This window comes from Saxophila tyrrhenica (genome assembly GCF_035928015.1).
Source record: "Saxophila tyrrhenica strain CCFEE 5935 chromosome Unknown scaffold_11, whole genome shotgun sequence".
In the NCBI taxonomy this organism is placed as follows: domain Eukaryota; kingdom Fungi; phylum Ascomycota; class Dothideomycetes; order Mycosphaerellales; family Extremaceae; genus Saxophila; species Saxophila tyrrhenica.
Window position 1 is genome coordinate 273033 of NW_027041743.1, and position 20119 is coordinate 293151.

Here is a 20119-nt window from a genome sequence, read left to right on the forward strand (position 1 = left end):
GTTGTGGTGACAGCTTGTGTGCCTGTGGTTGGAGGGCAGTGTTTTGAGGCGGGCAGATGTCTTCTGGTAGGGTGAGAAGACGAAGAGAGCGATGGTGGTAGATATCTCCCTGCCCTGTTTGCCATGAATCCAGTTTGTGTCGTGCCGTCTTTGATCCTCGAGAAGTGTCTCGCATGAAGATGTTTGTCTCTTTGGCCAGAAACAAATTGACACGGTAGCGTCCAAGCGAGGGCCATCTGAATGCCGAACACTAGGTGCCAGCATTTACCGTAGGCGAAGGGAGGTATATGCCAGGCGATGGAACTGTCACTGGAAATGCAAGTTTCTGTATCAACTCACCCACTACCTCTTCCCCTTCATCTTCTTCGCCGCCCTCTTCTCCCCTCTGACATCCTTCTTCAACCGACTATCCACCATCTTATACTTCCCCTTCACGCCCCTCGGCCTCCCCGATCCCTTATTCGCACCCACAGCCTTGATAACCTTCACCTGCTTCCGCTTCTTCTGCCCCGCCTTCTTCGCCTTCGCCATCAGACCGGCGATACTCGCCGCCTTCTCCTTCTCGCTCAGCTCGCTGCCTTCCGCTAAGCCGTCGGACTTCTTCTTCAGCTTCTCAAGCCGACGTGCAGCGCGGAATGTCTTGCGTGCTTTGGCTTCGCGGACTTTCTTGATCGGACGGGCGTTGAGGGCGCGGAGCTTTTCTTTGATGGCTTTGGCGGCTTCAGCGGTGATGGGTCGTTGGGGACGGGAGTGCTTGTTTTCGTCGTCAAGGAACCATTCGGGCAGGCCGTCGACGTCGCGGTGGGAGAATTTGTTGAAATTGTCGTCGGCGAGCTGAGCTTTGGTAGTCTTGCCAGTGGCGAGTGCGTGGGCCAGAGTCATGGCTTCGGCGGTGATGATGTCGATGTTTGGCCGGCCGGTCTCCTGCTCTGTAGGACGGGAGGTGCCCTCTTCCCAGTCTTCCGCATCGTCTTGCTTCGTGGCGACTTCTTCAATCTCTGATTCATCTTCCACATTATCGTCCGCCACTACTTCCATAACCTGATCTGCATTGTCTCCCTTACTGGCAGCCTTGAGCTCCGGCGAAAGCGAGCCAGACGCAACATCTATGCCGCTGTCCCGTTCCTGCTCGGCTTCGCTCTCCTCTGCGTCTTCCAGTCCGGGAATGTCCTTGAAAATGTCTTGCTGGAAGAAGCTTGCCGCACGTCCAGACAACGCACCCTCTCGATCCCGCGGCTGCGGCCCAGTCATAATCTCGGCTTGCTCACCTTCACTCTCGAAGCCATCATCCTCGTCCTCCATAAGATCAGCATCAGAGCTAACATCAGTGTCTGCTCCCTTGTCGTCCTTGTCGAATCCTTCAAACTCATCATCTTCATCTCCTCTCGCCTTCATTCGGGCTCTCTTCGCTGCTATCTTCGTGCTCCTCTGCTCCAGACGATCTTGATAATCCTCATACATGCCATCGAGCTGGCGCTCAAGCTCATCTCCATCATCGTCCTCGGCTTCCTCCTCGGACTCTTCTTCCGCCTTCTTGACCTCTGGAACTGGATTCGCAACCATCCGGCCCCTCACAATCTGCTTCCGGACACCGCCATCTTTGTCAACATCCTTCAATCTGAAAGTGGCATCGCTACCTTCTGGCCCACCAGCCTCGATACCAATATCTGACGGAGTAACCATGTTCATCTGCATGCGCACAATCTCTTTTTGCTTCCTCTCATTGTCCTTCTTTCGCTTCTTGCGCTCGGTCTTGGACTGCATGTCCTTCATGCGCTGAAGATCCTCCTGCAGCTTCATCTCCTCGTCCATGGGTTCTACCATCGCCACCTCTTCGCCGGCAGCTCCTTCGACGGCAACATCGTCCGCAGCAGCTTTCTGCTCAGCCGAAGCACCGACGTGGTCCGTCTTCTTCTGCCGGAATCCGAATCGCTCCCTCGCCTTCAGCCTCCATCTAAGCAGCAACTTGAACTCCTTGCGACCAAGTACCTTCAAATCCGAACAGCACTCCCGGATCTCTTCTGTCGTCTCTGGTAACTTGTCCAACGCAGCAAGAGCGATGTCGCCATTGTTCTCCTGCCTGAAGTGCAGTCGATTCAGGTTACCCAGCATTTCGATCGGATCCTGGGTCTGAATGAACTCGCTTGCTGGCGCCTCATGGAACTGCGTCCAGTCGCCCTCCTCATACCCCTCACGCTTGCGCTTCTTCTTTTCCGGGTTGAAGACTTTCGCCTCATTGTTCACAGCGGCTGCTTCTACTTCTGCAAAGGCGTGCTTCGGGTCCAGAAATCGCGGGTCCATGTGCTTTGGCGCCTTGAAGCCTCGGCACACGTAAAACGTCTCGGCGGAGACATTGCGCGAAGAGGGCGGCTTCGTTTGCTCGACCTTGCTGAAAAGCTGCTTGAAAATCCACTCTAGCTTCGCGGAGTCTTTGGAGCGAAAGACCTTGGTCACGAATGTGCCGTCTGGCGCCAGGAACTCTGTCGCCAGTTTCAAACTCGCAAGCACCAGCTCGTTCTGACTGAAAGCATCTTGCACCCAAGCCGTACCCACATTCGGCGCACCATCGTGCACCACCGTGTCTGCTTTCCAACTCTTGAGATGTCCTCGAATAGTGGCTCGGCACTTGTCGCTGGTGATGTCGTCCTGGAAGCTGATCGTTCGTGGAATTGGCTTGATGGGAGCCAGGTCAACGCCCACGATGAGCGACTTGACCGGCATTGTCTCGGCGGCGACCTGCATCCATGACCCTGGTGCAGCGCACAGATCGAGCAGACATCTTGAGTTCTGCAGGAAGGAGTATTTCTTGTTGAGTTGGATCAGCTTGAAGGCGGCGCGAGCGCGGTAACCTTTCTCTTTCGCGAGGTAGTAGTACTTGTCCAGACGCGCTTTGGCATTCTTCTTCTGGATGGCCATGTCGCCTGACTGTGTTCGTGTGCGGTCTGAGGTGTAGTTGCAAGTGAAGGGTATATTCTTCGCCGTCGAACTTTTTGCTTGGCGATCTTATCTTAGCTCCCGCGTCCCGCTCCCGCCTAAGTCTTCTTTGGACTACTGCGCCGCGATCTACTACATCGAGGGCAAGCTGATGCGCTGGTGAAGGAGTCCCAGACTCTCTGAGAAGGCTAATAGCCGGACGGTCAACATGGTACGGACTGCATAAGCGTACGTCCAATCAACAGCTCCAATATTCTGTCGCCTGCATGCAGCATTACCAGACCTTGAATCTAACGAGCCGTGTCTGCACCCCGCCACAGTCGGTCCTTTCGATCTCAAAGTAAGATAAGGTAATGTGTGTCTTTCCTCCATCTCACCTCGTTACTCTCCTCTCGTCGTCTTACACAGCGTCCGTAAGCACCACTTTTACCCCTCAAAGACGACAACGATCGAAGAGATGGCGCTCACACACTCAGAGAGAGTCTTGCGCACAATTTGCATCTTCACCTTCATCCCCACTCTAGCTCTCTGCCTCCCATTCTCCGTCATCGAGTATCGCAAGTGGGCTGCATGGTGTATGCTACCTATGGGCATCTCTATGATTTGGAGTATCGTCATCTTGCTCGCAAAAGGGAGCAAGGAACGACGTGCCATTCTGCTCATTGGAGATGCGCTCTTGGCTTGCTACATTATGAAACTGTTGGTCTTGGTAAGTTCCCTTCTTAGAGTTGCGGCTCTGTAGATTTTGACCACTGCACGGTAGACATGGAGCGACCTAGTTCCTCGCGGGCCTTGGAAGAACAGCAACAGGATGGTCCTCGTTGGGACTTACGGCACTGTGCCTGTGCTCGCGAACTTGTACTCAGTATCCGAACCTCTTCACTCGCACTACCCACTGATATCTATCGAGCTTCATCCACCTCTTCCTAGCCCTCCGAGCGGCGTACGATCTCAGCAAGCAACATACCCACGACATATTCAACTTCAAGCTCAGTCTTTTCCACTGCTCGCACTGCCACTCCCGCGAGCAAGATCTGGCGGCACAGGGCAGCAGAACTACCGAGGAGAACGTTGCTCGCTTCAGGGAAGTTGCTCGGATGACTGATGAGCCGAGCTGGAGTCCGCTCAGTTCCGAGACGTTGACCGAGACCAGAGAGCGGGACGACGATGCTGCGAGGCTTGTATGAGCATCTCGAGCTGGCGATGTTTCTTGGACTGGAAGACACTCCAGAACTTCTTACGCAGGCCCAGCCGTACATGGGACAGGGAAGGCGGCAACAGCCATTATGGCTCTGTAGGAATACTCACCACCTCATTTAGAAATATAACGAATGCATGAAGCTACGATGCAATTCCTCCAGCAGTATCACACAGACTCATTAACACCCCTCGTTTTTGATATTTACGTGAACCTCATGGCATTGTCAAATACATTCTGCCCTTGCCGTCGGCTTTGGACTGCCAAGCGGGAGACAGTGAAAGCGGCCAACAGGGCTTAGCTAGTAGTCTTCTCCAACAGGAAGTTGCAGCCAGAAAGGCCTCATCACTCTTGTTAGTGGGTCGTCGTTGTCTGTGAGAAGGCCCCTTGCACGGCACGGCTCACCTCACTGTGATCCAGTGGGCCGCTTTCACTGTCGACAGCTTAGACTGCCAACAGTAAGATCCCTGCCGAAGCATGAGCCTAAAGTCGCGCAGAGCGCCTCAGCCAATGACGCGTGATGATGATGGACCACATGGCACATGCGGGATCGACTGCCGGTGCTTGTATTGTATACATGTCTACTTCATGCACGTAGGAACGATGCGCGTTTGACGTACACAGGGACGAGAACAATAACAGTTCGCCACGAACATCATGGGCGGCAAGAGGAAGAAGTCGAAGCCCAGCGCAACGGGACCCGAGACAGTCAATCCTGCGGAACAGAATCAAGATGGACAGACTCAGAGCAGTAGTAGTAACGCCGGTCCGTCGAGAGCAATAACAACAACTGCGACGGATGGCAAAACAGCACCGGAGGCCTCTGCAGCTACACCGCAAACTCCAACCCCGAACCGATCAAGCTGGTACGGCTCATGGCGCTCATCATCCAAAGCTCTTCCGGCAACAGCCCAGATCGCGAAGGAGAGCATATCTGTCGCTCAAGGCGCGACATCGTCGGCGAGTGAAGACCAGCCCGTTCGACCTCCAAGCTCCGTCAGCAAAAGTGTGCGCGGCAGCCGGAAGAGTATTCCATTAGCCGCTGAGGCTACCAGGGTACACGCAACGAGCGATTCGAGCGATATGAGTCGGCCGCGAGTGTCCTCGTCGGAGAAAGACAGAGAGAAGGAGAAGGAGAAAGCTAATTCGGGCAAGGAAGAGCAGTCAGCGGAGGTGGTAGTGGAGGAGGCGCGGCTACCGCCTGTACCGGCTTCTGTAGATGGCGCAGCGGACAGCGGGAAGACGCAGTCTGGAACGTGGTTTGCGTGGTGGTCGAGACCCGATGGATATGGGAGTGACGGAGAGAAGAAGAACAAGAGGCTGAAGATGGATGTTGAACAGGAGGATGCCACTTCTACTCCACTTCCTGGGACGCCGAACGAGGAGGGGGTGGATAAGCGGACGAAGAACGCGATGGAGTTTGAGGGTCTGAATGCAGCGTCAGGTGGGGAGAACGGGAAGGCTGGACAGCCTGAGATGAAGAGCGTTCAGTCTTCGAGGGGCTGGTTTGGACTATGGAGCTCCACGCAGAACCAGGAGGCTGCGGAGAGCCAGCAGACGGCGAAGGAGGACGTACAGAAACAGCAGCCGCCTGAGATCGCGGTTTCGGCTGATCCTCAGACAACAGAAGCGGCGGCAGCAGAGACTCATGTGCCCAAGCAAGGCGACTTGAAGGACGCTCAGTCCGCCGCGAAGTCATCTGGTTGGGCTTTCTGGTCAACAGATAAATCCAAAGAGGATCCTCCACCAACACCGGGAGGCACGCAGAAACAGATAGGGGAGCTGGCAGTGGCGGACACGCCCAGTCAGAGTCACCCCGAGGCAGCGCAGTTCAACGAGCATGAGACGAAGCAAGCAACGGCGGCTACTCGACCAAGTAGAACGGGTTCGTTGTTACGACCCAAGCGTGGCAAGCCCAGGAAAGATACGCCAGCAAGCGACTCTTCCTCTGCACCAACACCGCTAGCAGGAAGTTCTAGGGCACAGACGCCAACGTCAGAAGTCTCCACACCCTCATCTACACCAGCACCTGAACAGTCAGCAGTCTCGTCGAGTCTTTCGAAGACCTTGGACCAGAACAAGACACTCTCCACCAAGCAAGAACGACCTAACCACATCTTGCCTTCCTTTAACGCCACATTCCCACTGGCACCCAATCCAACTTACATGGAACGCTTAACCAGCTACCTCGCACAGTCACTCCGTCTTCCCGGCGCGCAGCCAGATCCATCACCTCAACACGTCTTCCGCAGCACTTCTCCGCCAAAGATCAGGAAGGCCGTAGCACTCGGCGTCCACGGCTTCTTCCCCTCGCCGTTGATCCAGAAGTTCATCGGCCAACCGAAAGGCACATCTGTGCGCTTTGCCAACTACGCCGCCACTGCCGTCAAGACGTGGTGCGAGCAGCACCAACCCGACCTCAAGACGGTTGAGATTGAGAAAGTCGCTCTCGAAGGCGAAGGCTACATCGCAGACCGTGTAACGACGTTGTGGAAACTGCTACTGAACTGGCTCAGCCATCTGCGGCAAGCTGACTTCATCCTCGTCGCATGCCATTCCCAGGGTGTGCCGGTGGCAATGATGCTAGTGGCGAAGCTGATCCAACTCGGATGTCTTGCGCCCAATGCGCGAGTTGGCATTTGCGCGATGGCGGGCATCAATCTCGGACCTTTTCTCGAGTACCGCTCTAGATTCTTCGGCGGGTCGGCCCTGGAGCTGTTCGAGTTTGGCGACCAGAAGAGCACCGTTTCGCGTGCTTACGCTGAAAGTCTGGAGCTTTGTCTACGGCACGGTGTGCGAGTCACCTTTGCAGGAAGTATTGACGACCAGCTCGTGAGCCTGGAATCATCACTGCACACACCACTACATCACCCGTACGTCAACAGAGCGGTCTTCATCGACGGTCGCCTGCACGCGCCAAACTTCCTGACCCACCTCGTGGTCTTTGCAGCAAAACTACGCAACCTCGGCGTGAGCGACCACGGCTTAATACGGGAGTTGTCCGCACCGCTAGCCGGTAGTCTCGTTGGCGGAGAAGGACATAGTCGTGTCTACGACGACTCTGCAGTCTACCAATTAGCCATCGAGTTTGCCCTCGAAAGCACAGACGTCCACTCTGATACTTCGCCAAAGCCCTCACAACCGGACAAAGCTAAGACTTCAACAAGAGGCAGTTCCGGTGATCTCGCAGGCACCCTCCCCACATCCCCAGCACTCGCACAGCATCTCCGCCGCTCCTCCGTGGCCATGACTTCAGGTTCAAACCTCCTCGCTCCCTCGGCCAACTCCATCGCACCGGTAACCACGCCCTACGAACCGCCGCCTTCGAGCACGACTGCGAATCCTTTCTATCTTCCCTGGGCTGTTAGAGGGATGCTCGAGGAGGAGATGGTGAAGAAGGATGAAGGGTTGAGGGAGGAGGTCAGGCAGTTGGTGAGGGAGTTTGAGGAGTGGAAACCTACGAGTAAGGTGCTGCGGGATGTGAGATGGAGGTTGGAGGGGGTGAGGGGGATGGTGTAGTGCTGGTGATGAGAGGAACATTTGGGATTAGCGAGGTGTTTTTGTTTCAATTGGGATGTGAGAGGCCGTAGATACTCCAAAGCACTGCAATTCTACGATTAAGACTACCTACATGTACCTACCATCCGGCCAAAGCAAGAGACAGTGAAAGGGACCACCCGGACACATCTGGCAGTCTTGTTCTCCAAGGCGAGGTTTCAGTCAAACAAAACCACATCACTCTCGTTAGCGGGCGGTCATTGTCTGTGAGAAGGTCCCTTATACGGCTCACTCTCACCTATAGGGCCGCTTTCACGGTCGACAGCCTGCCAGCGCAACGTTACAGTCACGTGCCGGCGCCTCTTCATCCGGCGGCGGCGCTAGCGTGATGGTCTTGGAACGAGTGGAGCAACTGGACCTCACCTTATCTACAACCACCCAACACCCCTGCTGCGTTCTCTACTTCAGACGGCTCACAAGATGAGCCGGGACTGCGGAAGGTATTACTGCTTGGCCTACGAACACTGGATGCGCGAACCGCACGATCGAGACGCTGCGGCAGTTGGGAGACACCTTCGTGTTTCTGCTTTGCTTATCATGCCTTCCTGATCTTGCGGACCTTTAATCCAGACAGATGTATCACTGTGGACTTCGATACATATATTAGCCTGGATTAGGGTTCACTGCCTCTCTATACCACTGACACAAAGACTGCTGCGCAGCTGACAACTTCCAGTGAACGACCACTCGGCCACCAGCAACACAGATAACGGCCGTTGCCAAGCTGTTTGGTAGGCATGTCTTATCTCCCAGCTCTCGCCGTCGTTTCTGCTTTTGTGTCTACTTTCTCGGCGCCCCATCGAAGTTGGTGTACGATCGACCCCATCAGCGGCTCAATGATCTGCTCTGGGGGCCTTCTCCAGCGCCCTGGGGTAGACGATCCTGCACCCATACCGATGGGCCGGTATGACGACCGAGGGGGAGAATAGCCAGAGGGAATGCCTATAAAGCTTGTCTGCTTGGCCTGCGTAGGTGCACTCTGATTTCGTTTCGTCTTCTTCCAGTCTCTCGTACGCTGAGTCCTGCTCAAACCTCTCTCTACTTTGCACGCCGACTGTGGCCTGCGCACTCCGCTTCCACCGCCAACATGACGCCCACGACCGTTGTTCACAATGCCTACACCCCCAAGGAAGCGACCGAGCAATGCTCGCGCGCTGGTAAGGCGAAGGCCAATATGCGCATCGACAAGATCTTTTTCAGCTCCTTCATGGCGGGTTGTATCCTCGCTCTGGCATGCGCTACCTCTCTGTCCACCAACACTTCCCCATGGTACCAGGAGAATGCTCCAGGACTGATGCGCATGATCGGGGCTATCATCTTTCCCTGGGGCCTCGTTTCGATCGTCGTCAGTGGAGCAGACCTCTGCACTGGAAGTTTCATGTTCACGACTATCGCTGTGCTTCATCGACGGTTGAGCGTGGTGAAGATGCTTATGCATTGGTTCATCACGTTCTGGGGAAACCTTGCTGGATCGCTTTTCGTGGTCGGCTTGATCACAGGGTCAGCTCGAAAAGAACTCTGGCGAATCTCAATGCAAAGGGCTAACGTTTTGGCACAGACATGGCGGTATCTTCAATGAGGACCCGTACTTATCAGAGGTCTACACGTTCAATGAAGCCAAAGTCGTCACGCCCGAATGGCACATGATCTTCCTTCGCGGCATTGGAGCCAACTGGCTCGTGTGTCTGGCTTGCTTCCTGGCTTTCCTCGCTAGGGAGTATGTTAGCAAGGTGGTGGCTATCTGGTGGCCTACGTTCGCCTTCGTTTGTCTTGGCTTCGACCACGTTGTCGCGAACATGTACGTTTCCCGCGACCGAGCGACGATCATCTACTAACCGCAGCTATCGTACAGGTTCTTCGTCCCCATGTCAATCTTCCTTGGAGACCCCAACATTTCGATTAGCTTCTACATCTGGAAGAGCATGATCCCGGCTCTCCTTGGGAATATTGTTGGGGGTGGTCTGATGGTGGGCACAATGTACTGGTATCTCAACTTGACGGGCGAGCCACCTGTCGCCATAGATGGGGTGCAGTTCGAGAGCGAGACGGCGGCGTTGGTGGGACAGTCCGCTGGGAGCGGAACACCTGCTCGTCGGGGGTCGTCGAGCGAGGGCGAGAAGCGTGATGATGGGGATATGGTCTAGCCGGCTTCAATGAGGAGGGAAAGGAGGGCACGCTGGACGTTGTGCGTAGAAGACACACGAGCTCTTTTGGTAATGTGCATGACCTGGAGATGGTCGTCACCCATGAGAACGTTACCCAAGAGAACACATCGCGAGCTACGAATGCAGTAGGAACCACAGCACAGAGGTGGCTGTACAGCTTCCCGCATACCACGATGGACTTCAACCTCCGTTGAGCCCAAGAATGTCCAGTCGACCTTCCATTCTTGCTACGAGCATTCACAAGAGCCGCCCAGGCCTTGACCTACGTGATCCATTGACCAACGACTTCTCAGCGCTCGGATAGGGCAGTTTGGCCGGTGATATGGACCCAAGATCCTTATCTCTGAGTGTTTCCGAAGAAAGATATGATCGACCGTGCATATGAATGGTTCTAGTCGCGATTGATGGCCAATCAGACTCTCTCGATAGGTCATATCACACACACTCAGACTAGGTCTCGTAGATGAACACTTCACAGGTTGCTGTCTAACGGCTTGTACCTAAGTACGCAAAGTAGTTGGGATGAGAGAAATAACCTTTGGAAAGCAAGTTGGGTCTGGAAGCACGGACAGTCTCGGCGCTGTGCCTGGCTTTCCTCGAGGACACCTTCCTCCCCTGTCTTCAAATCTGCAAGGCTTATCAGTTCACCTGTCACCCATCATGTTCACGTCCTCGGAGAAGTTACTTTTGCCGTTATCAACCTGCCCCAACGCGCCCAGCTGTCTCGTCGCCACCTCGGAACGCTCGCCATACCACAAATGCCACGATCGTGATCATTTTGTGCTTCTCCGGCTGTATATCAGCGGGAGGTGCTTCGATATATGTAAGACCAAGGCGAGGTGGGTTCAATGCGAGTCCTTCCAAGGCAGTGATTCGTCTAGGTGTCTTTGAACGTCTTACGGAGGTATCGTGTACTTCCTTTGGCGAGTTCTCTTTCGACTTCACTGTCATTCCATCGCATGCGCTCCGCTACGTGACCTCTCGTGGTCATTCATATCTCTCGGTTAGCACCTACAGGCAAAATGAGCGATGATGGGCAAGGACAGCCTCCAGCGCAGGCAGAGACGCTGGAGGCAGAGATCCCTTCAAGCACCGGCAGAAAAAGGGTCGTCGTGGTCGGATTGGGCATGGTCGGCATAGCATTCATCGAGAAGTTGATGAAGCTGGACGCGAAGCGAAGAGAGTACGATGTCATTGTCATTGGCGAAGAACCGCATCTGGCCTACAACCGCGTGGGTTTGACGTCGTTCTTCCAGCATCGGAATGTCGAGGACCTCTATTTGAACCCTGCCAGCTGGTACTCATCCATGCCGGAAGGTTCGCTGAACTACCATCTCAACACTCTCGTCACCTCGATCGATACCGGAAGCAAGACGGTCGGCACCTCAAGCGGAGATACTGTATCATACGATATTCTGGTGTTGGCGACCGGGTCTGACGCGATTCTGCCACGACATTTGCCCAACTATTCTGCAAACGGTGTCTTCGTGTACAGAACAATCGACGACCTCCAGAAACTAATCAACTTCGCTTCGTCGAAAAAGGGAACCGTGGGAGCCGTCGTGGGAGGTGGACTTCTTGGTCTCGAAGCCGCCAAAGCAATGATGGATCTCGAAGAGTTCAGCAAAATCAAGCTCATCGAACGCAATAAATGGGTGATGAGCCGGCAGCTTGACGGCGATGCTGGTGGGATGGTCGTTGAGCAAGTGCGGAATCTTGGTGTTGATGTCTTGCTGTCGAAGCGAGTAGGAAGGCTCAACACTGACGGCGAAAACAACCTTACCGGCGTTACGTTTGAGGATGGAGAGGAGATGGAGTGCACTTGCATCACATTTGCCATTGGTATCAAAAGTCGGGACGACCTCGCTCGTGGTAGTGGTAAGCGACATTCTTAATATTAATGATACGTAAGGCTCCGAGCTCATTTGCTGACCACTTCTCGATTCACAGGCATCAATTGTTCCGATAGGGGAGGGATTGTGGTCCAACCAGATCTCTCTACCAACGTGAAGGACGTCTATGCCATCGGCGAGTGTGCAAGCTGGGAGGATCAGACGTTCGGTTTGATCGCACCTGGTATTGAGATGGCGGATGTCCTTGCCTTCAATCTCACACAAGCCAAAGCACACGCACCGCGGAAGTTCCAGCGGCCGGATCTCAGTACCAAACTAAAACTTCTCGGTGTCGATGTCGCCTCGTTCGGAGACTTCTTTGCGGACAGGGATGGGCCAAAGCATGTACCTGCCAGACGTCGGGCGAAAAAGGATGAGTCGAGCGATGCCACAGATCAGAAGAAAAGCGAACCTCAGGTCAAGGCTCTGGTGTACCAGGATCCATTCCAGCACGTCTACAAGAAATATCTGTTCACCATGGACGGAAAATATCTGCTCGGTGGCATGATGATAGGCGACACCAAAGACTACGTCAAACTCGTCCCGATGGTGAAAAGCCAAAAGGCCCTCGAGATCCCGCCGAGCGAACTCATTGTCGGCGCCGCGAAAAGCGACGATGCGAGTGCTGACGACCTGCCCGACGACACCCAGATATGCTCCTGTCACAACGTATCCAAAGGAGGCATCTCTGAGGTGATCAAGGACGGCACCTGCAAAGCCATCGGCGACGTCAAGAGCTGCACCAAAGCCGGCACGGGATGCGGAGGCTGCATGCCTCTCGTCCAGACCATCTTCAACAAAACCATGGCATCGATGGGTCAGGAGGTCAAGAACCATCTATGTCCCCACTTCGAGTATTCACGAGCCGACCTGTTTAACATCATATACGTCAAGAACCTGCAAAGCTTTCCTGACATTATGAAGGAAGCCGGCAAAGACCCGAATTCTAGCGGGTGTGAGGCGTGCAAGCCGGCTCTGGGATCGATCATCGCTTCTCTGTATAACAAGAACATCATTGATCCGGATAGGAGAGGGCTGCAGGATACGAACGATAAGTTCCTGGCCAACTTGCAGCGCAACGGGACATTCTCGGTCATACCGCGTGTGGCTGGTGGCGAGATTACGCCGGAAAAACTAATTGTGATTGGAACGGTGGGGAGGAAGTATGGGTTGTACACCAAGATTACAGGAGGTCAACGAATTGACATGTTCGGCGCGAAGAAGGTAGGGACCGATCGGGAATGTCCCCTCAGAATCTACTTCATTGCTGACACCTCCATAGCAAGATCTCCCCGCCATCTGGCAAGAACTCATCGACGGCGGCATGGAATCTGGCCATGCATACGCCAAAGCCCTCCGCACGGTCAAGTCCTGCGTTGGCACGACGTGGTGTCGCTTTGGCATCGGCGATAGCGTAGGCATGGCTGTGCGGTTGGAGGAGCGGTACAAGAGTATCCGATCGCCGCATAAGCTCAAAGGCGGTGTTTCGGGCTGTGTGAGAGAGTGCGCGGAAGCGCAGAGCAAGGATTTCGGGTTGATTGCTACTGAGAAAGGTTTCAATATCTTCGTCGGAGGTAACGGAGGAGCCACGCCTCGCCATACTGACCTGCTGGCCAAAGACGTACCTCCTGACGACGTCATCCCGATTCTCGACCGCTATCTGAGCTTCTACATCCGGACTGCCGATAAGCTTCAGCGTACTGCTCGGTGGATCGAGAACCTGCCAGGCGGCATCAACTACTTGAAGGAGGTCATACTGGATGACAAGCTTGGCATCTGCGCCGACCTCGAGAAGCAGATGGAAGACCTAGTCGGCACCTTCTTCTGCGAGTGGACAGAAGTGCTGAAGTCTCCGGAGCGCAAGAAGCTGTTCTCCCAGTTCGCTAATACCGACGAGACGGTGGAGAACGTCGAGAAAGTCACAGAACGCGAGCAGCAACGGCCAGCGAAATGGCCCAAAGAGTCCGTCACCGAAGACTTCCGCGGTATCAAATGGAGCAACCTCAGTTGGCAGCCTCTTGCGAAGGTCGACCAGTTCTTGGAATCGCAGGCTGGCTCGAGCGTGGCTGTCAAGCGTGGAGACACTCAACTTGCTATCTTCAAGGTGAAGGGCATATATTATGCATCGCAGCAGATGTGTCCCCACAAGCGCGCCTTCCTGCTGAGCGACGGCTTGATCGGCGACAACAACAGTGACAAGCTCTGGGTCAGCTGTCCAGTGCACAAGCGCAACTTCGAGCTCAAAGGCGAGACCGCCGGCAAATGCATGAACGACGAATCTGTCAATATCGCTACGTTCCCGGTTGAGGCGAGGGAAGACGGGTTGGTGTATGTGAAGCTGCCTCCGGTGGAGGAGTTGGATGGTGCGTTGTCGACAGAGAAGTACAAGGTCAAAGGGGATACGGAGACGAATCCATTTGAGGGCATAGACCGCAAGATTAAGCCGATGAAGGGGAGGAAGGGCATCAATCCTAGCCATCTGCCCGACGGGTTGGGGATGCACGGGAAAGCGCAGCAGATTCTGGCGGGAGGGGAGCGCGGCTCGGGTGGCATAGACTGGTAAACAATGTAGGGCGTAAAGCACAACGTTCAGTATCTGTACGTTCCGTCATCAATGGCTTCGTCGATCGCTTCGTGTGGATGCGTTGTCGCTGCGAGCAGATAATTGCAAATTTTGCTGTGCGACGATGCAGCCGTATTAGGAACAATGTCAACAGGCCATGCTGGTCGTCTCACCGACCTGCCTGTACCCGCGCGTGTGTTTCCGTGGGCTCGTTCATGCAGCTGTCACCGACGAAACTCCTTTGCATTAGTATGCTTCATTTCGTACCGCAATATTTCTAAGACAAGAATGAGGACGAGGAGAGTGCTCTGGCCAGACACCCTCGTGGAAGCGGAGGCCAAGCAAGACGGCAATGAGGCATGTGAAAACTGCCGGGGAAAATCGTGGAGTTCGTCTTCCATCCTGGCACTCGGGGCAATCAGCCACGATCCTGGGGCAAGCTCCGCACAATCTCCATCACACCACCCCAGCCGCCCCTCCCATCGCAACGAGCAAGACTCAAAGCAGCCAAAGGAGGCGTCCGGCTTGAACCTTGTCTGCCATGTGCGCGTCGCCTGCGAGAAGATCAACTGCCGACAGCGTGACACAGCACAATCTCTTTCGCTAAGGAACATGGGAAGCGAACATCTCCCGGCAGCCCTTTCGCTGTCTAGGCGGGCGAGGGCTAGGCGTGGGGATCTAGGCCTCGGGGTAGGACGAGTCAGTGGTGCTTTGCCCTACTTTTAAGATCCACGTCGTTCCCATCATCTTGTCTTTGTGTACCGCGTCGAGAGTCGCCCGCTCAAACTCGAAGCACTACACCAGACGTCAACGGCAAGATGGGGTTAGGTGTGCTCGAAGGTAAGTCTGCTTGCTGTGCTGTTCGCTCAGGCTTCTTTCACTGACACGCGTTGACAGATCGAAGCTCTCTTCCGCATGTCCCTGGAACCGTGCAGCTCAATGAGAGCAGCACTGGGGACGGCAATGGCGCAGCACGCATGCTCAAACATGGCACGGGTCGCGATTCGGACGTTATTCTATCTCCCCAGCCGAGTGAGGACCCCAATGTAAGTCGTCCTAACATACGCGTCATGGTATCACGATTGGCTAACGATGGGTCCTCCTGTCCAGGATCCTCTCAACTGGCCACACTGGCGTAAAGAGCTCATCATTGGCATCCTTTCTTTGGGCGCCATGCTGAATGCCGGGACCAACGTTCGTGGCTACGTCGTCCTCCTCAACGAACAAGACAACTGATCATCACAGGGTCCGTTGCTGAATGCTAGCTACTTCCCGATTTCCGAACAGCTAGGAACGAGCCTCACTCGCGTGGTACTTGCTTCCGGCTACAATCTTCTCGCGGCCGGCTGCATCGGCCCATTCGTGGCGGCTTTCAGTCGAAAGTTCGGCAAGCGTCCGGTGTTCCTTGTATCGACGCTGTTCGCCATCGTCGGGACAGCAGTCGGAGAGGCCTCGATCAGCTTCCAGTATCTCCTGGCCGCACGTATCATCCAGGGATTCTCCACGTCTGCGTTCGAGTCTCTGATCGTTGCTACTGTCGGAGACATCTACTTCGTCCATCAGCGCGGCTTGCGAATTAGCTTCATCAACTTCATCCTCAACAGCGCATCCTCCTTGGCTTCCATCATCTGCGGGGTGGTGTACGCGGAAATGGGATACCTGTGGCTCTTCCACCTCTTCCAGATCTTCCTGGTCATCCAGTTCGTCGCCATGTTCCTGTTCTGCCCGGAAACGACCTACAACCGCGACTCGAGGTACGACACCGACGAGACTCGTCTGGAGAAGCTGGACGAACTCGCCAAGGTCGAGATGCACCATCACGAGGCGGCCTTGACTTCCACGGACGTTCCTCCAAAGAAGACCTTCGTTCAATCGCTGGCTGTGTTCACTGGGGTCTACTCCCCCGATAGCATCTTCAAGTTCCTGCTCGGGCCCTTCATCACTTTACTCAACCCGGCCGCTTGCTACGCAATCATCGTCTCCGGCTTGCTAAACAGCTGGTACGTCGGCAGCGCAATCATCATCTCGGGTATCTTCGCTGGTCCACCATGGACATATGGCGCTGCGCAGGTGGGATACCTAGGAGCCGGACCATTCATTGGCGGCATGCTAGGCTCAATATTCGTGGGCTGGTTGTCCGATCCGGTCATCAAGTGGATTTCTAAGCGCAATGGCGGCACCTAGTAAGTCACGTGACATGAATGAAGCTGCCTTAAATTGACAACATACAGCGAACCGGAGTTCCGGCTGGTCTTCATGGCTATTGCTCTCGTCTTCTGTACTGTCGGCATGTTCGTCTTCGGATACACGCTCTCCGTCGGCTCCCCTGGTCCGCTGTGTGCATTCTTCCAGGGTGTCATGTGAGTGCTAACCACCTTCGAGGCCAGACGGTCAGTCATGCTAACATTCCTGCAGGATGGTCGGCGTCCTCATTGGAATCTTCTCGACGCTTTCCTACGCTCTTGACGCCTTCCGCAGCCAGTCGAACGATATCTTCATCATGGTCAGTTTCTACCCCTTCATTTCCCTCTGTAGAAGAGACCCAACGCTGACGTCTTCCATCTCAATTTTCTAGAACATGCTATTCAAGAACTTCATGTTCTACGGCTTGTCCAACTTCGCCAACAACTGGGTCGCTGCCAAAGGCCCGCAGGAAATCATGTTCACCTTCGGTGGGACGTCGGCTTTCATGTGTCTGATGGCAATACCGACCTATATCTATGGTAAGCGGATGAGGAGCTGGTGGGCAAGGCACGATTTGTTTGTGAAGTGGGGAATGCAGACGACCGGTGCGGCCAGTGAGAGTAAGTTGGTATCCACACGAAAGCTCCAACATGGCAGTGGCTGACCGATCATCACAGTGGGTTAAGCGGTGTATGCTTCAAGTCGAGGGGGACGTAGAGGAGGTGTGGCAGGCGGAAGTGTGTGTAATTCCAGACTTCAACACTAGTAACAATGACAATTACTTGATACTCGAAATAAGTCTTTCATCGTGACATTTTTAATTACAACCTCCTAGGCTCCGTCAAATTGCTCGCGGCTCAAGCACTTCTCCCATCACGACGGTCTGAACACCTACAACGGCCAAAGAATCGTATAATAAGTATTCTTACAGCCCTTCGGAGTCGGAGAGAGCTACTACGTACGGAACCTAAGCTCAACGTTCGCTCGCCTGCTAGAGATCGAGACGTGAAGCTTTGTTGTTAGGCCGCGAGCAATCTAAGGAACCCTCGCTCGCTCATACGTGCCCCAGCTGGTTCTGTTCAGAACCAGGGCCCATCGAAGCAGTTGCCATGCTCGAGTGGATCGTGATATCATAGGTTGAATCAATTTCAGACTGCCTCGTTCCTGTATCAAACATCACAACCTCACACTCTCCCCCTCTCCAAGAACCTGCTGGGAATGTCCACCCACTTGCTCCGAACAAATTCGCACAAATTCTTCCCCAACCCATCAAGCGTCGAGCAACTATTGAAGCCCCCGTCCAAATGGTCCTTCAGCAAGAAATGCACCACGCGCAGATTCGGTATCTCGAACCTTTGACATCCATGACCGAGATACTCTTTCGCTAGCAGCTGAATGAATTTGTCTGTTGTGAGAAGGCTGCGGAGCCACTCGTACTCGTCGTCGTGTCGTACGAATAAGCCGATGTTGGCATCGGAGGCTTTGTCGCCTGAGCGTCCGAGCACGACCCAGCCGAGGGGGCCGCGGGTTGTTGAGCCGAAGGAAGAGAGGTCGACAGGGAGGGAGGTCTCGTACGAGTTTTGTTTCCGCGGGTACGTCTGCGTAGTCTTTGGCGCAGGGACCTCGATCGCACGGTTGTTCTCCCATTCCAAGAAGGCGCGGTGCTGGATCACTGATTGGGGAAGAAGAGCAGGCCAATATTCGTAGACGCTTTTGGCGGATGACTGACGCATGTCGGGAGTGACTGTAGCGCCGGGACAGCTCTGGAGGAAGTTCTCGAGGCACCAGCGGGTGAAAGAGGCGCCCAAGGAGGCCATGGTGCCCACGCTGGTGGATGTATTAGTAGGTAGACGAATCAACGAAGAGGGAGAGGCTCTTACCCCATGGTGCTTGGGTCCTTGGACTGCACGAAGACCCGGAAGTCACAGGTAGCGGAGTTCTGGTCTTCGGGGTCTTCAGCCGGGGTGCCTATGAGTTGAAAAGACAGCTTGGAGAATTTGTGGATATGGTTGCGCATGGAGTGGCGGATTTGCTTTTCGGTCCAGGCGGCCTAAGCAGTGTCAGCATCTGAAACTGATGCTAGTAAGTTCAACAACTCTTACCTTCTCCTTGTAATCCAGCCCGGCAAAGAGGTAATGAAATTCGGCCTGGTAGCAACCTTGCGCGGTGATGCCGACCTTCGTCGTTGGAGGGGGTGGGAGGCCTTTGACTCCTGTCATTTTAATCTCGTCTTTCCCAAGCTGCTCAAAGTTGATCCCTTCAAGGCCAGCTGTAACATCCGAATTGTAATACAGCGGCCCCTGGATCTCATAAACAAGCTGCGAAGTCAGCGTCCCCACCGACATCTCACCACCTGTTCCCTGCTCCTTCGTGAACACAGCATCTCCGTTGGCCTCAATAGCAGCAATGGGGAAGCCAAGATTCTCGCATCCGTCGAACAGATCCTTGAAGCCTGAGTAATAGCCTCCGCAGACGTATGAAGAGCATTCGATAAGGTGGCCGGTCATGAGCGCGCTGGCTAGTTGGTCGAAGTCAGTGGTGGACCATTCGTGCCACCATGCCGCTGCTCCGACTACAGGGGATGCATCGGCAACGCGGCCGCAGATGACAATGTCCGCGCCGGCTTTGAACGCTGCTACAATCCCCCAGGCTCCAAGATATGCCCTTTGTAGCGAGATGAACATTAGCTTCGCTTGAAGCGGTAGACCGAAGATGTACTTACTGGGCGCAGATGGGCTCGTAATCCCACTCGTCGATACTATTCCCAGTATCCAGATTCGTAAACTTCTCACCAGCCTTCCTAAGCTCCTTGAATTGAGGAGTAACCTCATCTCCCTCGATCCATGCGACCTTAAGATTAAGTCCAAGCTCTCCCACTTTCTTCACGACCTCCTTGGCCAGAAGGTCCGGATCACTGGCTCCAGCGTTGACGGCGAGCTTGACCTTGTTCTGCTCAAGGATCGGTAAGGCTGGAGCCAGAGATCCCATGAAACATGGATCAAAAAAACCTGGTCCAGGGGTGGCTCGAGGGTCTTTGGCCAATCGTTCTCTTTCGGCTGTCCTCTGGGCTCCATGGATGGTCATTGTGCATTCTGACATCCAGTCGCCGATGATAACGTCGACCTCGCAGTTCTTGGCCAGGTCATGAATGGAACGTTGGCGATCAGTGAAGCCTCCAGAGGCTCCGCCGACGCGGACAGCGCGTTTCATCGTGCTTGAAGGCATTATGAAAGAGACTGAGTGATAATACTGGGGGTTTCTAGCAAGAAGGCGATGAAGGAGGCGATGAGATGATGAAATTGGTCCTAAGGTTGTTGACGATGAACAGAGGTGTTCAGAGGACTTACGTTCTCATCGTGGAACTCACATCTTCAACAGTCCTCCACGGTCAATCGGTCCTGTTGCTACCTCCAGGTTAAACATATCCACGAGGCCAGCTTGGCCAACCCCACAGCCGAAGGACTCCGAATGCGGAACCTGCGCGTGGTTGGCGTGTCTCCCCTGCACTCCTTTTTGTCTCGGTCTCCATCGTGTCCTCTTGCATGATGTTGCACGAGATATCCTACGCGGAGAAGCCAGCTTGTGATCGAGGACGCAGTCAACAGCGATAGACCAGGAACATTGT

General features: G+C 54.5%; 7 protein-coding genes across 7 annotated transcripts; 5 read left to right on the plus strand and 2 right to left on the minus strand.

The window, feature by feature from the left end:
- Positions 1–342: 342 nt before the first annotated feature.
- SPB1 (AdoMet-dependent rRNA methyltransferase spb1) lies at positions 343–2916 on the minus strand (the record flags this gene model as incomplete). The annotated part of the gene is made up of 1 exon (XM_064804384.1): positions 343–2916. The coding sequence occupies one exon, from the start codon at positions 2914–2916 to the stop codon at positions 343–345; it is 2574 nt and encodes an 857-aa protein (XP_064657154.1).
- Positions 2917–4789: 1873 nt separating this feature from the next.
- LTR77_007148 (uncharacterized protein) lies at positions 4790–7651 on the plus strand (the record flags this gene model as incomplete). The annotated part of the gene is made up of 1 exon (XM_064804385.1): positions 4790–7651. The coding sequence occupies one exon, from the start codon at positions 4790–4792 to the stop codon at positions 7649–7651; it is 2862 nt and encodes a 953-aa protein (XP_064657155.1).
- Positions 7652–8777: 1126 nt separating this feature from the next.
- LTR77_007149 (uncharacterized protein) lies at positions 8778–9834 on the plus strand (the record flags this gene model as incomplete). Its single annotated transcript, XM_064804386.1, has 3 exons — positions 8778–9190; positions 9249–9488; positions 9543–9834. The coding sequence occupies 3 exons, from the start codon at positions 8778–8780 to the stop codon at positions 9832–9834; spliced, it is 945 nt and encodes a 314-aa protein (XP_064657156.1).
- Positions 9835–10877: 1043 nt separating this feature from the next.
- On the plus strand, positions 10878–14310 carry LTR77_007150 (uncharacterized protein; the record flags this gene model as incomplete). The annotated part of the gene is made up of 3 exons (XM_064804387.1): positions 10878–11733; positions 11806–12971; positions 13030–14310. The coding sequence occupies 3 exons, from the start codon at positions 10878–10880 to the stop codon at positions 14308–14310; spliced, it is 3303 nt and encodes a 1100-aa protein (XP_064657157.1).
- Positions 14311–15128: 818 nt separating this feature from the next.
- Positions 15129–16494, plus strand: LTR77_007151 (uncharacterized protein; the record flags this gene model as incomplete). The annotated part of the gene is made up of 4 exons (XM_064804388.1): positions 15129–15150; positions 15208–15356; positions 15421–15504; positions 15556–16494. 4 exons carry the CDS (start codon positions 15129–15131, stop codon positions 16492–16494), a joined length of 1194 nt encoding a protein of 397 aa, XP_064657158.1.
- A 72-nt stretch (positions 16495–16566) lies between these two features.
- Positions 16567–17179, plus strand: LTR77_007152 (uncharacterized protein; the record flags this gene model as incomplete). The annotated part of the gene is made up of 4 exons (XM_064804389.1): positions 16567–16670; positions 16726–16813; positions 16886–17114; positions 17172–17179. The coding sequence occupies 4 exons, from the start codon at positions 16567–16569 to the stop codon at positions 17177–17179; spliced, it is 429 nt and encodes a 142-aa protein (XP_064657159.1).
- A 499-nt stretch (positions 17180–17678) lies between these two features.
- LTR77_007153 (uncharacterized protein) lies at positions 17679–19719 on the minus strand (the record flags this gene model as incomplete). The annotated part of the gene is made up of 4 exons (XM_064804390.1): positions 17679–18321; positions 18375–18544; positions 18597–19158; positions 19217–19719. The coding sequence occupies 4 exons, from the start codon at positions 19717–19719 to the stop codon at positions 17679–17681; spliced, it is 1878 nt and encodes a 625-aa protein (XP_064657160.1).
- Positions 19720–20119: the final 400 nt, after the last annotated feature.